General features: G+C 46.3%; 2 protein-coding genes across 6 annotated transcripts in view; one reads left to right on the top strand and one right to left on the bottom strand.

The window, feature by feature from the left end:
• Nucleotides 1-14,179, top strand: part of DCDC1 (doublecortin domain containing 1) — a 604,418-nt gene that overhangs the window by 27,400 nt on the left and 562,839 nt on the right. The gene's annotated exons all lie outside the window — the stretch shown is intronic.
• The window catches only part of DNAJC24 (DnaJ heat shock protein family (Hsp40) member C24), a 128,075-nt gene that overhangs the window by 97,065 nt on the left and 16,831 nt on the right, over nucleotides 1-14,179 (bottom strand). Inside the window, exons 3-4 of one of the 2 annotated variants that reach the window (XM_075927801.1) lie at nucleotides 9,827-9,922; nucleotides 5,808-5,860 (exon numbers count right to left, since the gene is read on the bottom strand). Coding sequence is in view for 1 of the 2 variants with exons in the window: in XM_014576424.3 (XP_014431910.1) it covers nucleotides 9,827-9,890 (64 nt within the window). In the remaining variant the exon portion in view is untranslated. The remainder of the gene's footprint in view (nucleotides 1-5,807; nucleotides 5,861-9,826; nucleotides 9,923-14,179) is intronic. The other variant, XM_014576424.3, reaches the window with a different exon arrangement.

Genomic DNA, 14,179 nt, shown 5'->3' with positions numbered 1-14,179 from the left:
CGAAATAACTTATTTCGAAATAACGCATCTACACACAAAATGCATTTCGAAATGCTTTTTGCTATTTTGAAATAGCGCGTCCACACTGAGTGGACACTGAATCACATTTAAGGCTGGCCAGAACCAGGTCTGGCAGGGCATCATATCAGGAGTTACTTTGTGTGGCTGCTGCCTAAGGCTTTCTAAGGTCTGTTTTTAAAGGAACCCCCCCCGGACAGCCAGTTCTCAGCTTTCCCTGCTTGCTTACCTACCTCAGTGAGGGACAGCAAAGCATTTTGTCTCTGCATGCTCTGGTTCCCCTCACTCGGGACACCACTGCACTCTGCAACATGGAGCCAGAGCTGCCCCTGGGCACTCTGGTGCTTCTCGTGGACGCGTTGCTGCAAGCCTGGCTGCACTTCCTGCAGGTTGCCATCCGGGAGGTCCATCAGGGGAGCTGTCAGTATCCAGGAGGCCCTGCGGGAGAGCTTCTGCCCTGAGGAGCACTACTAAGAGCCTCCCTGGTCTGCCCCAGTGGGGGCTTGTTCCTCATTCCTCCCTCACGTCCTTCCACTTACCCCCCCCCCCCCCAGTCCCTCTCCTGATGTCAAATAAAATACATGTATTTTCATGAACACAAACTCTCTTTATTTAACAAAACTGGAGCGGGGGAGGGAATGAAACTCTGGTGAGACTGAGGAAAGGCGGGAGAGGAGAGGAGAGAGGGTGGGAGAGGGGAGCAGGAAACCTGGGAAAAGGGAGCTGGAAGGGGGAAGCAAGGGGAAGGAGGAAGAGGGGAAGCTCAGGGCGCCGGGTTGGGGGTCTCTCTGGACCAACTTGATTTTCATGCAAACCTGCACCTGGGTTCACATGTGGCCTTTGGTGGCCAGGCTGGCAGGTATCCTGCCATAGACGGCCACGTTCCTCCGTTTAGTGCAGAGATCTTGGATGTTGGGGGCATCCCCCCCAAACCTGAATAAGGTCCATGATCTCTACCCTGGACCAGGAAGGCTCCCACCTTCTCCGGGCCCTGGCAGGCTCCTGGGAGCTGGCATACTGCTCCTGGGGAGCGGCAGAGAGCTCAGTGGCTTGCTGGCTCATGTTTTGGGGCCACTGGGTCAGGGGCAGTGACTGCTGGCTCTGGACTGGCGGGCTTGGAGCTGGCAGAGACACTGTGGCCAGAGTCAACCAGAGGGAGAGGAGTGTTCTTGGTTGAGTCTGGAGTGGCCACCAGGGCACCTGGGAAGGCTGAAGGCCCCCTATTTTGAAATAAGTGTCTACACAGCACTTATTTCGAAATAGCGGTTTCAAATTTGGCGTTATTCCTTGTGGAATGAGGTTTACCACATTCAAAATAAGTGCTCCGCTATTTCAAAATAATTTCGAAACAGCGGTTTGTCTGTGTAGATGCTAGTAAAGTTATTTCGAAATAATGGCTATTATTTCAAAATAACTTTGCTGTGTAGACATACCCTTAAAGAAAGCTATCAAACATGATTTGTTCTTTACAAATCCATACTGGCTGTTACCTATCACCTTATTATCTTCCAGATGTTTGCAGATAGATTCCTTAATGACTTGTTCCATTATCTTCCCTGGCACAGAAGTTAAACTGAGTGGTCTGTAGTTTCCTGGATTGTTCTTATTTCCCTTTTTATATTTGCCCTTTTCCAGTCTTCTGGAATGTCTCCCGACTTCCATGATTTTTCAGAGACGATAGCTAATGTCTCAGATACCTCCTCTGTTAGTTCCTTGAATATTCTAGGATGCATTTCATCAGGCCCTGGTGACTTGAAGACCTCTAACTTTTCTAATTCATTTTTAATTTGTCCTTTTATTTAACTTCTAAACCTACCCCATTTGCACTAGCATTCACTATGTTAGGCATCCCATCACCATCCATTTCTTGATGAGAACTGAAACAAATAAGTCATTAAGCCCCTCTGCCATTTCCAAGTTTCCTGTTATTGTTTCTCCCTCTTCACTGAGCCTTGGGCCCACCCTGTCCTTGATCTTCCTGTTTCCTTAATATATGTGTAGAACATCTTGTTACCCTTTATGGCTATAGCTAGATTTAGCTCATTAAGGTTAGTCTTCTGCTATAGGTGTATCTCCTCTTGGCATGCCGACCCCTATATCTGTGTGGCCTCTTTTTGGGATGCGGTGGCCTGCATCAGTGCTCTCACTAAGTTCTCCATTGTTGTGAAAGACTCTAACCCAATTAAGCACGAGAATAAAAATCAATACCCTGGTATTCTTTTTTTGTTTGTTTTCTTTGTTTGTTTATGTTTATTTCCTTCACCCTCTTTCTTCTGCCCCATTGTGAATGATCTCACTGCTGACATCAGTTGTGGCAAAGCTCCAATTATTTCCCATAGGTCTTGAGCTACTGGCTCAAGTGTTAACTTCAGAGACTCGCTGTAGACCTTCCACACGGTCTCTTCTTTTTAATAGAGTCAGGAGTCACAGCCTACTGAGCCATACTCATCACAGGCTAATTCATAAGTTTGGGGTAAAATCCCCTCTGGAGTCCTCATCTCCCTTCTCAAGGCAGTGGTTGAGATGGTGTGGGGAGGTTGAGGGGAATCCAGGCCTACCCACTAGTTCAGGTTCCAGCCCAGGGACCCTAAGGCAGCAGCAACAGGTAAGGTTACTGCTGCTCTCAATCTGGCAGCTTTTCCCTGGGCCACTTCACCAAAAAAATCCCTCCCATTACCTGCTTCTCAGTTCTCTGCTCATACCTACATAGCTCCTGCACACAACATTTCCTCCTTCTTGTCCTTCACTCTTTTCCTTCCCCTTTCCTTGCTTGGGGGGAGCCCTTTTAAAGCAGCACACAGAACTTAATTGGCTGCAGATGTTTAATTAGCCTTTGGCTTCTTGCAAGTTCCAGTTGACTCCAGGTGCCTCCCTGATTATGCTGGACTTAGGCTTTGACCCCCTTTTTTTTACTCAGGGAAGAGAAAGTTGTTTACCTAAGCTCTAACATGTATTCTCTACACCATGAGTGGCAGACGGCTGGTCTGAGTCTGTCACAATAATGAAATTTAATTTTTTTTTTGAGTTTGCAATTTAAAATGTTAGAAAATGAATTACAAATATCTATGTTAAAAGAACTTTAAGGTTGCATGGTCAAGCACTCTAAAGGAGGTAGGAAATAACATTTTAGGTTATCTGTGCAAAATTTACCTTGTCTATAGCTAATTGATCATCTCTTATTTACACACACTGAAGTACAAAATGTTGTAAAAGGAGAGGGAGATCATTTGAACTGAGAAAAGGGCAGAGTAGCTCATTACATATAAAATGTGTATATGGAAAACTGGAAACATATGGGGGGAAATTGTTTGGGTTTTATGGTCCTGTTGTTATCACACCAACAACATTAAGGGTGTGTCTACCCAGCACCTGAAACTCGAAATAAGCTACGCAATTTGTGCTACACAAATTGCGTAGCTTATTTTAAGTCTATTTTAAAATAAATTATTTCATCACTTGGCACTGTGTACACAGTGCCAAATTTCAAAATACAGCGCTATTTTAAGCCATCCCTTACTCCTCATACAGTGAGGTTTACAGGGATGGTGAAATAGTGCATCCACTATATTTCGAAATAACGGATTCATTCAAAAGACGTGGGGTAGCTATATTGGGATATCTGTGTAGACATATCCTAAATCAGGGCTACTCAGCTTTGGAAGTCCCGGGGACTACAATGATACTCACAGCACATGCTGAGGGCCACAACTTAAGTGTGATTGCATATATATATATATATATATATATATATATATATATATATATATGTATATGCAAATAGCTTCTTTCACACTGATGGGCATGAATACAAAGATTAAGCCTTAAACCATGGAGCCGGATCTAACCGTGGCCAGTATAAGCCAGTCAACACCTCTCAGGCTCTGCCCACAAGGCTAAGCAGCCAGCACTTCCCACAATGCCCTGGCTTTCCCAGCTTCACCTCCCTGGGGGCTAGAAATGCCGACACCCTATACCCATCTGTTCCAGCCAGCCCATTCACTTGCATTTTACAATGCTCACTCCACCTAGGAGACACATTACCGTTGTGGAGCGTGTTCCCAGTGGATGCCATGTTCAAATGATCCCACCCAGTATTGAGCCCCACATAAACCCAAACCGCATTGCGGGCCATAAATAAATAGGCCGCGGGCTGCATGTAGCCCATGGGCCATGTGTTCAGTAGCCCTGCCCTAAATAGTATTAAGCTGTCTCTGATGTAGAGAACATTTTTTAAGAAAATATGCCAGACTTTTTTTGGCTTTTAATAATCATTTTACAAACAGGTTTTAACTTACTAACTTAAAATATTTAAAAAATTATAAATAAGTCTCACTTTTCTTATATGCAAGTACAAAAAGAAAGCAAAAATGTGTGTTTGATAAATTTTCCTCTATAAGACTCTGTGGTCCTTGCAAACACTTGAACATTTTAACAAACAGTCAAATTCATCTAAAAAATGTATTAAAAGATCCAAATAAAATAATAAAAACTTGGCATGTCTGTGGAAGTATGTTTTGTTCTACAGAAATGTTGTATATTTCCAGTGTCTTTGAAACTGGGATGTAATGAGCTAAGACATGTTTAGGGAAAGTGAGTTCCACAACCTTTTTTTTTTAAATAATGGAGATTGCCTATCTCCTAGAACTGGAAGGGACCTTGAAAGGTCATTGAGTCCAGTCCCCTGCCTTCACAGCAGGACCAAGTACTATCCCTGATGAATTTTTGCCCCAAATGGCTTCTGCAAGGATTGAACTCACAACCCTGGGTTTAGCAGGCCAATACTCAAACCACTGAGCTATCCCTCCCCCCAAATTCCAACCTGAAGTTTGGTCATTCTTTCTAAGGTGAAGTCCCTGTAAGGTGAGTAAAGTGAGAATGTAGACATCCTCCATGTAGATACTTAAAGAGAAAGTTGTTAATACAGCACATCCCTTCCCTCAAACTTTAAAAACACCTAGCAGATAGGTCTAGCTTCAGTCTCTTAACAAACATACAAAATGGGAAATAACTGTTTAGGCATTACTACAGCTGAAAAGGTTCTGGGGGTTATTGTGGATCACAAATTCAACATGAGCTGACAGTATGATGCAACTGAAAAAGAGCTAATATAATTCAAGGTGTATTCAAAGAAGTATCCAGTATGACACAAGAGTTAATTGTTCTTCTATACTGAACACAGGAGAGGCCTCAACTAGAGTAGTGTATCCAGTGTACTACAACTTAAGAAACAAGTTGACAAACTGGAGAGAGTCTACATGAGAACAACAAAAATAGTAAAAAGTTTAGATAACTTGACCTATTAGAAAAATGTTAAACTCAGATTTTATTAGTCTTAAGAAAAGAAGACTGAGGGAAAACCTGAAATAGTCTTCAAATATGTTGTAGATCATATAGAGCATGTGTAGAGCAAGGTGATCAATAATTCTTCGGGGATGTCCCCATGGGTGCTCTATTGTGGGGTGCTGGGCTTGCCTCGGCGCCGCAGATGGAAGCTTGTGAGAAGCAGTATTCAGCCAGACCGCGCATGTGCCGCGGGCTCTCGGCTTTCACGCTCTTTTCCCTAGTATGCGGTCCGGCCTCCTGCCAGTTCCTCTAGACCGCCTCAGACTGCAGACGCTTGGAACTGCGCTCCTCACCTCACTTGCTGAACTTGACTTCTTCTAGTTTCCCCTTGTATATATATACCTTCCCTATATTTCCCTTTTGTTTCTCCTTGTTTCTTAAAAAAAAAAAATTAATAATAATAGCCAAACAAAAGGAAGAGTAGACACTGACAGTACTGTTCTTACCTTCCACCTCTCAGCTGTTCTCCCGTCCCTCTCCTTGTACATAGTTGCGTCTCCTTAACAAACCAGACAAATTAACAGAATAATAGCACAAATACATATATAAGAACATCAGCAACCAGATAAGTAGACGTCTTTCTGCGGCCATAAGAACTGCCTCAGGGACCAGCAACATGTCGGCAGCTACCGGCTTCCAAAAATGTGGCTCTTGCCAGGAGGCAATGCCGGCCTCCGATGGTCACTTGGAGTGCATCCGTTTTCTGGGGGACTCTCATGTCCCCCAGAAATGTACCCACTGCAGCAAACTCTCTTCCAGGGCTAGAAAGGACAGGGAGAGGCGCCTCCGAATGCTCCTTTTTGATAAAGCCCCGCAGCCACAACACACTGATGCTGACTAACAGCCCCACAAGCGACGGGCTTCCTCCCTGACTGCGGGGCTTCAAAAAAAGCCTAGACTCTCCCCTACTAGATCCCTGCCGACTGCCTTACATGGCAGGGAGAGTCAGGTGGAAAGACTGGGGACATCTGGCACCGCAAAGCTGCGTCCCTTACCTCAACGGTACAAAAGCCAAAGCGGCAACGGGAGCCTTCTCAAACGCCGGCACCCCAGGCAGAGCTGTCTCAGCCTCTCTCTCTGCCGCCTGCACAGAGTGCTGAGCCATCGGTGAGAGCTCCCTCGGAGCCAAGCATTACGGCACTGGCACCTGCACCGCTGTCAAACCACTGCGCAGTGCCAGAGTACACGGTGCCGACCCGGTCTACCACGGGCATGGCACTGATCACTGCTGTCTCCGAGCCGCCGGCACCGAGCAGCACAGCGCTAGCTAGCGCTTCAGCGCACGCCGCAAGAGCAGGAGCTCTGAGCCCTGTTCCCTTGATCTCTCCGCACCGGAGCTGCTCTTGCTCCCGTCTCTTCTCCCTGGCACCATCCCCCTCTCCTCTGGTGCCGCGCTCCCCACATCTCTTTACCGGCTGGCATAGGTCTCCCCATGCTTCTTCCAGACTGCCTTCCCCATTTTTGGCTGCTGGACCCTCTCATCAGAGACGTCGCTACAGAGAGTTCTCCTGCTTCTTCCAGGGCATCAGACATCCGCTCCTGTTCACCTTACTCTCCACACCATTATCGATATCGTGATTGTTCTCACTATCATGACAGATGCTCACCGTGACATAGCACATACCACTGCAGCGACCGCTATTCCTGAGATTCCCGCAGCGGGTACTCCTACCGATCATGATCCACCTACGACTATGTCCCACGCAGGCACTCTCCAACTCCGACTCCCCTTACTCCTCCGCATCATTCAGCGTCACCATCTCATCCTCCATTAGAATTGGAGCATACCCTCTTCATGTCCCAGCTACCGGGGACCTCTATACCAGACTCATCCCTGCCAGATGACGCAGTCATGCCAGGCGAGGGTTCTCCACCAGATGACCTCCGTCAATTCCAGGAGTTGTTTAAACGAGTAGTGATCACACAGGAGATACCGTTGCAGGAGCTCAAGGACAAGCAACACAAGCTTTTCAGAAACCTCCAGCCACAGTATGGGTCGTGCCTGGCCATTCCCCTCGATGAGGGCATCCTGGAAATCACCGATGAATTATGGCGTGCTGCAGCATCGGCTCTTCCAACTAACAAATGGGCGGACAGGAAATACTTGGTGCCCCCAAAGGACATGGAATTCCTCTTTGCCCATCCGCAACCTAATTCCTTAGTCGTTGACGCACCCCAACAGAGAGCTAGAGCCCCACACCTCAAACAACGGGGCCCCGACAAGGACATAAAGAAATTGGATCTTCTGGGCAGAAAGGTCTACACATCAGCAACGCTGCTCCTTAGATTCGCCAATTACTTGGTGCATCTATCCAACCATACCTTTGACACCTTTTCCCGTCTCACCCCCCTCATGGATTATCTTCCAGATTCAAAGAAATCTACCCTGAAATCAGTAATCCAAGAGAGCTACACATCAGCAAGAACGTCCCTCAAAATGGCCATGGACGTCGCTGACACTGCTGCACATTCTACCGCCACCGCCATCGTTATGCGGAGAGCCTTTTATCTTCAAGAGGCGGGAGTTCCAAAGGAGCTCCAGGCCAGAGTCGAGGACTTACCCTTCGACAAAGACAAGCTTTTTGCTGAGAACACGAACACAATCTTACACTCCTCTAAAGACTCCCGAACAACCCTCCGAACACTGGGGATGTACACACCCCCCTTCAGGAGGCGCCAGTATTCCCCATACCAACGCAGATACGACTACTCCTACGTTAGACATCAATGGCAGCAGCAACACCAGCAGCAGAGGTCGTTTGACAACCAACGCTCGCGCCAGAGACCCCAGTGATGCTGAAACCCAAATGGCAGGACGAACATGCCTCCCAACAACAAGCAACAGGTTTGATGCCTTGGTTGGGGGCGAGCAGACAGTCATAGGCAGCACCATGAATCGTTCGACTCAACTCTTTCAACACCGGTTGAGGCCCTTTTTCCACCAATGGGTCAAAATCACTACGGACAGATGGGTCCTCGAAATTGTCCAAACTGGCTACCCTATTCCCTTCACATCCATTCCACCCACCACCCTTCCCACACAGTCCCTTTTCAGGGACCCCTCTCACGAAGCCCTCCTCCGAGCAAAAGTTGACCGCCTTCTTTCTCTGGGTGCCATAGAGTCAGTCCCAAACGATTTCAGAAACAGGGGCTTCTACTCACATTACTTCCTTACCCAGAAAAGGTCCGGAGGTTGGCGTCCCATCCTAGACCTCCACTGTTTAAATAAATACCTCAGGAAACAACGATTCAAAATGACCACCTTAGCTGCCATAATCCCTATGTTAGATCCACAAGACTGGTTTGCCGCCCTCGACCTCCAGGACGCCTATTTTCACATCCCGATCCATCCAGCTCACAGGAGATTCTTACGCTTTGTTGTGGCAATGGACCACTTCTAATACAAGGTCCTTCCCTTCGGGCTATCGTCAGCCCCCAGGGTATTTTCAAAGGTCCTATCGGTAGTCACGGCCTTCCTCTGACGACAAGGAGTACTCATCTTCCCATACCTGGACGATTGCCTACTCAAGGGTCTTTCTGCACTCGAGGTTTCTCAGATGGTTCAGCTCACCAGGCAAGCCTTTCAATCCCTCAGACTCCTCCTCAACGAGCAAAAGTCCGTTTTGCACCCCACACAGAACATCGAGTTCATAGGGGCCCGCCTGGACTCACTTGCCGGCAGAGCTTTCCTGCCCTTACAAAGGTTTCAGGCTATCCAGGACCTCATTCACACCATCACCGTCAGCCCCACTGTCTCGCTTATGACATGCCTGAGACTGATGGGCCATATGGCCGCCACAATATACGTGGTCAAACACGTCAGGCTACACCTGCGTGCCCTTCAGTACTGGCTGACACTCGTATACGACCACACCAGATACAACCTCCACAGACCGGTAACACCTCCACCCGCCGTTATCCGATCACTCCTGTGGTGGACCAGCCCCAAGAATTTCCTATCAGGGGTACATTTTCATCAACAAGAACCCCTCCACCAGATCACAACAGATGCCTCTCTATTGGGCTGGGGAGCTCACATGGGCCTCCTCTCAGTGCAGGGCCAATGGTCCCCACAAGAAGCTCGTCCTTTTACAACTACATGCCATTTTCAACGCATGCAAGTCCTTCCTCATCCACATTCAAAATACCACAGTGAGGATACTCACGGACAACATCACGGCCATGTATTATGTGAATCGCCAGGGCGGCACTCGCTCCCGTTCCCTATGCACAGAAGCTATCCACTTCTGGTACTCCACCATCTGTCCGCATGGGCACCGATCCACCTGCCGTCCCTCCCAAATCTCCTGACCCAGTACCGAGGGCGCCTGAAACACGCCCAGATACACACCCTCAACCTGACAGCATGGTTCCTAACTGGTTGACCCCATTCGAATCCCTCTGTTTGGCTCCAGTTCAACACGTCCTTATACACAGTAGACGACGAGCCACGAAGAAAACTTACCTTCATAAGTGGCACAGATTCTCCTCCTGGTGTACAACGAACCACCAAGATCCGGCATGTCCATCGATCCCCTCCATACTGGACTATGTGTTGCACCTAAAAGACAAAGGACTCGCATTAGCTTCCATCAGAGTACACTTGGCAGCGATTTCAGCCTTTACACCATCAGTAGACGGCATTTCCATCTTCGCCTATCCTACTACTAAGAGATTTCTCAAGGGCCTCACCAACATGGCCCCGCCGCATGACCCAGCCCCACCTGTGTGGAACCTGGATATAGTCCTTGATGCACTAATGAGGCCACCATTCAAGGCTCTGGCGACCGTACCCTTGCATATCCTCACTATGAAAACAATTTTCTTACTTGCCATAACATTGGCACGTAGAGTGGGCGAGCTTTCCGTTATGATGGCTACACCACCATATACAATTTTCCGAAATGATGGGGTAGTGCTGAGACTATGCCCAAAATTCATACCCAAAATCATCTCCCACTTTCATGTCAATGAACCAGTAATCCTACCAACTTTTTTCCCGAAGCCCCATACCTCACCACGAGAAGCGGCCCTACGCTCCCTGGACACCCGTCTTGCCTTAGCATTTTCATAGACCACACTAAACCTTTTAGACGTACCGACCATTTATTTGTCGCCCTGGCACATAGGACCAAGGGTCAACGCTGATCTTCCCAGAGGATTTTGAATCTTATAACCCCATGCATAACGCAATCCTATGCAGCAAAACGCTTACCCCTCCCCGCCCAACCACGTGCCCACTCCACCAGGGCCAGGGCGTCCTCAACTGCATTCCTTAAGGGAGTATCCCTTAGGGATATTTGCAGGACGGTGACCTGGTCGTCACATGAGACCTTTGCCAAACAGTACTCTATGTCTCTAGGAATTTGTTCAGATGGGGCCATGGCGACTGCGGCTCTCCACAGCGGATAAATAGGGACTCCTCTGGCCCTCCTTCCGTTCTGGCGACCACTGCTACACAGTCACCCATAGTGGAGCACCCATGGGGACATCCCCGAAGAAGAAAACAAAGTTACTCACTTTCGGTGCAGTAATTGATGTTCTTTGAGGTAGTGTCCCCGTGGATGCTCTATTACCCGCCCTCCTCCGCGCTTCGGAGTCCTCTTGTTCTCTTGTGTCTTAGGGTATGTCTACACTACCTCCCTAGCTCGAACTAGGGGGGTAATGTAGTCATTCGCACTTGCAAATGAAGCCCGGGATTTGAATTTCCCGGGCTTCATTTGCATGATGCCGGCCGGTGCCATTTTTAAATGCCGGCTAGTTTGGACCCCGTGCCGCGCGGCTACACGCGGCACAGACTACCTAGTTCAGATTAGGCTTCCTATTCTGAACTAGCTGTACGCCTTGTGGAATGAGGTGTACAGCTAGTTCGGAATAGGAAGCCTAATCCAAACTAGCTAGTCCATGCCGCGTGTAGCCGCGCGGCACGGGGTCCGAACTAGCCGGCATTTAAAAATGGTGCCGGCCGGCATCATGCAAATGAAGCCCGGGAAATTCAAATCCCGGGCTTCATTTGCAACTCCGAATGACTACATTACCCCCCTAGTTCGAACTAGGGGGGTAGTGTAGACATACCCTTACAGACTCCGAGGCAATCTCGAGGAACTAGCGGGAGGCTGGACCACACACTAGAGAAAAGAGCGTGAAAGCTGTGAGCCCGCAGCACATGCGCGGTCCAGCCGAACACTGCTTCTCACAAGCTTCCGTCTGCAGCTCTGGGGCAAGCCCAGCACCCCATAATGGAGCACCCGTGGGGACACCACCTCGAAGAATGACAGTTACTGCACGGAAGGTGAGTAACTTCGTTTTCTCCATGTTCACTGAAATAATCAACTTAATCTACAGCAAGGGAGATTTAGTTTAGATAATAGAAAAATAATATATTTTCTTCTTTTTTTTAAGTTTCCTTAATTTTTTTGTAATGGCAGAATAAAGAAAAGGATTTCTATAACTAACTGGATATTTTTCCTGATGTACATAAAATTAATATTCAGTTTTTTGAAGATTCTAAATGTATCTGAAGACCTGTACCAGAAAAATAGACATGTTTAATGTCATTTTGATTACCTGTTAGTGCAAACTGCAATATAACGTTTAAAGACAACAGAGGAATGAGTATGTTGTCTACAGTGGTTATAAACATGATAGATAGACAGTATTTCACAGTTTACATTAACAGCAGCTCTTGAGAAATGTAATTATCAAATGAATTATAGAAGTTTTGGTATTCAGATAATTCATTTTATTTTTAATTGGCTTTTTTCAAGATAATTGGGTATGTCCCCATGTGTTTGTAGGAAGGGGGCATTGGGCTAATTGGCTTTGATGCCCTTATTTTCTTTGGAAGTACAAAATGAATTCTGCCATAATTTTATTTAACATTTGTTTTATGATGTATTTCTTCTTTTAAAAATAGTATTTTCAAAGCATAAAGAACAATTAAATCTACTTAATTACCTCTTACTATTACCATTAAATATCTCTGAGATGTCTACCTGCTGTATTGCCCATTATTATCTGAAAACACATTCCTGAAGACTTTAGTCCTAGCTCAAGTAAAGGTCATATTGTATTCTATTCCAGTGTGGTTTGAGCTACAATAGAATAAAAATTGTGAGACTAGTTACATAGCAGAGCTGTTTTCAAATAGACCGTCCTCTAAGGGACATTGAGTGGTTGAAATACATGTTTGGGAGACATGATATTTTGTTAATTTTGTAATCACAGAAGATAACTATGGTAAAATAAAAAAAAAATAGAAAAAAATTAGTAATTGAATGCATTTTGTATTGTTCTTTTCAGTACAGAATTCAAGAGTCAACAATGTTAACATAAAACTGTATTTCAGATATGCAGTTTGTATACATTTCTGTGGAATATAGAATGGATTGGCTTTTCTTTAGTATTATTCTTTATTATGAGAATTTCAGTAGTGCCCAGAGCAGGGGTTCTCAAACTTCATTGCACTGCACTTCCCCTTCTGATAACAAAAGTTACTACACAACCCCAGGTGGGGGAACCAAACCCTGAGCCTGCCTGAGCCTCTCTGGGATGTGGAGGGACAATGCACAAAGCTAAACAGGGGGGCTGTGTCTAGACTGGCAAGTTTTTCCGCAAAATCATCTGCTTTTGCAGAAAAACTTTCCAGCTGTCTACACTGGCCGCTTGAATTTCCGGAAAAGCACTGACGATCTCATGTAAAATCATCAGTGCTTTTCTGGAAAAACTATGCTGCTCCCGTTCGGGCAAAAGTCTTTTTCTGAAAGACTTTCACGTAAAAGGGCCAGTGTAGACAGCATAGTACTGTTTTCCGCAAAAAAGCCCCGGTTGTGAAAAAGGCGATCGGGGTTTTTTTTGCGGAAAACCAAATCTAGATTGGCCACGGACGCTTTTCCGCAAAAAGTGCTTTTGCGGAAAGCATCCTGCCAATCTAGACGCGCTTTTCTGAAAATGCTTTTAACAGAAAACTTTTCCGTTAAAAGCATTTTTGGAAATTCATGCCAGTGTAGACGTAGCCGGGATCTGTAACCCTGAGCTGCACCATCAAAGATTGAAGTCATCCTTCAGCTTCAGCTTTTGGAGGTAGGACTCAGATCTCAGGTAGCAGGGCTTCTCGGGCTTCAGTTTTGATCCCAGGCTGCAGCAAGTCCAATACCAGCCCTCCCAATCCCATTCAACCAGGGTCTTAACCCACTTTAGGATCCTGACCTACAGTTTGAGAACCGCTTGCCTAGAGGCTTCAACCAGGTTGAATCACCCTTGTGCTGGACACTTCAAAGACTTTCTTTCTCCAAAGAGCTAACATTCTCTTTGTAAAAGATGTAAAGAAAAGTAATAATGAAAAGACGAAACAAACAAGAGTAGGGTGAAGTCGATGGGACGGCGGGAGAGGAGAGAAGAATGGAGGACAGAATAACAGCAATTCAACTTTATTTTTAATAGACTAGCTTTATACACAATTTGTAAGTATAGAGGTTTTGTTATGGTTTCTGAATGGAGACTAATGAGCAGATCAGTGGCACATCATCTGCCTAGTCATTATATTTTTGCATTATTCTGTTGAAGCGAATCTAACAAGGGATTTGAAGAATAGGGTAGCAGCTTGCTCTGTCTTTTTGAGGAGGATGAAATGAAAGACAGCATGAAGGTTCTTGTAGGTGATTTGGATCCTAGGGAGCACATGATAATTCAGTGAGATAACAGTAAGTGGGGCAGGGTTAAATCTTAAAGGCCTTTAAGATAAGGAAAATAATCTTATAGTTGAGGTAGCAGAGTAGGGAAGCTAATGGAGTGATTCAAAGTGGGAAAAGATGTTAGC

Source organism: Pelodiscus sinensis, chromosome 4 (assembly GCF_049634645.1).
Source record: "Pelodiscus sinensis isolate JC-2024 chromosome 4, ASM4963464v1, whole genome shotgun sequence".
NCBI lineage: Eukaryota > Metazoa > Chordata > Testudines > Trionychidae > Pelodiscus > Pelodiscus sinensis.
The sequence above is the reverse complement of the archived record's forward strand: the minus strand, read 5'-3'. Positions and strand labels throughout refer to the sequence as shown.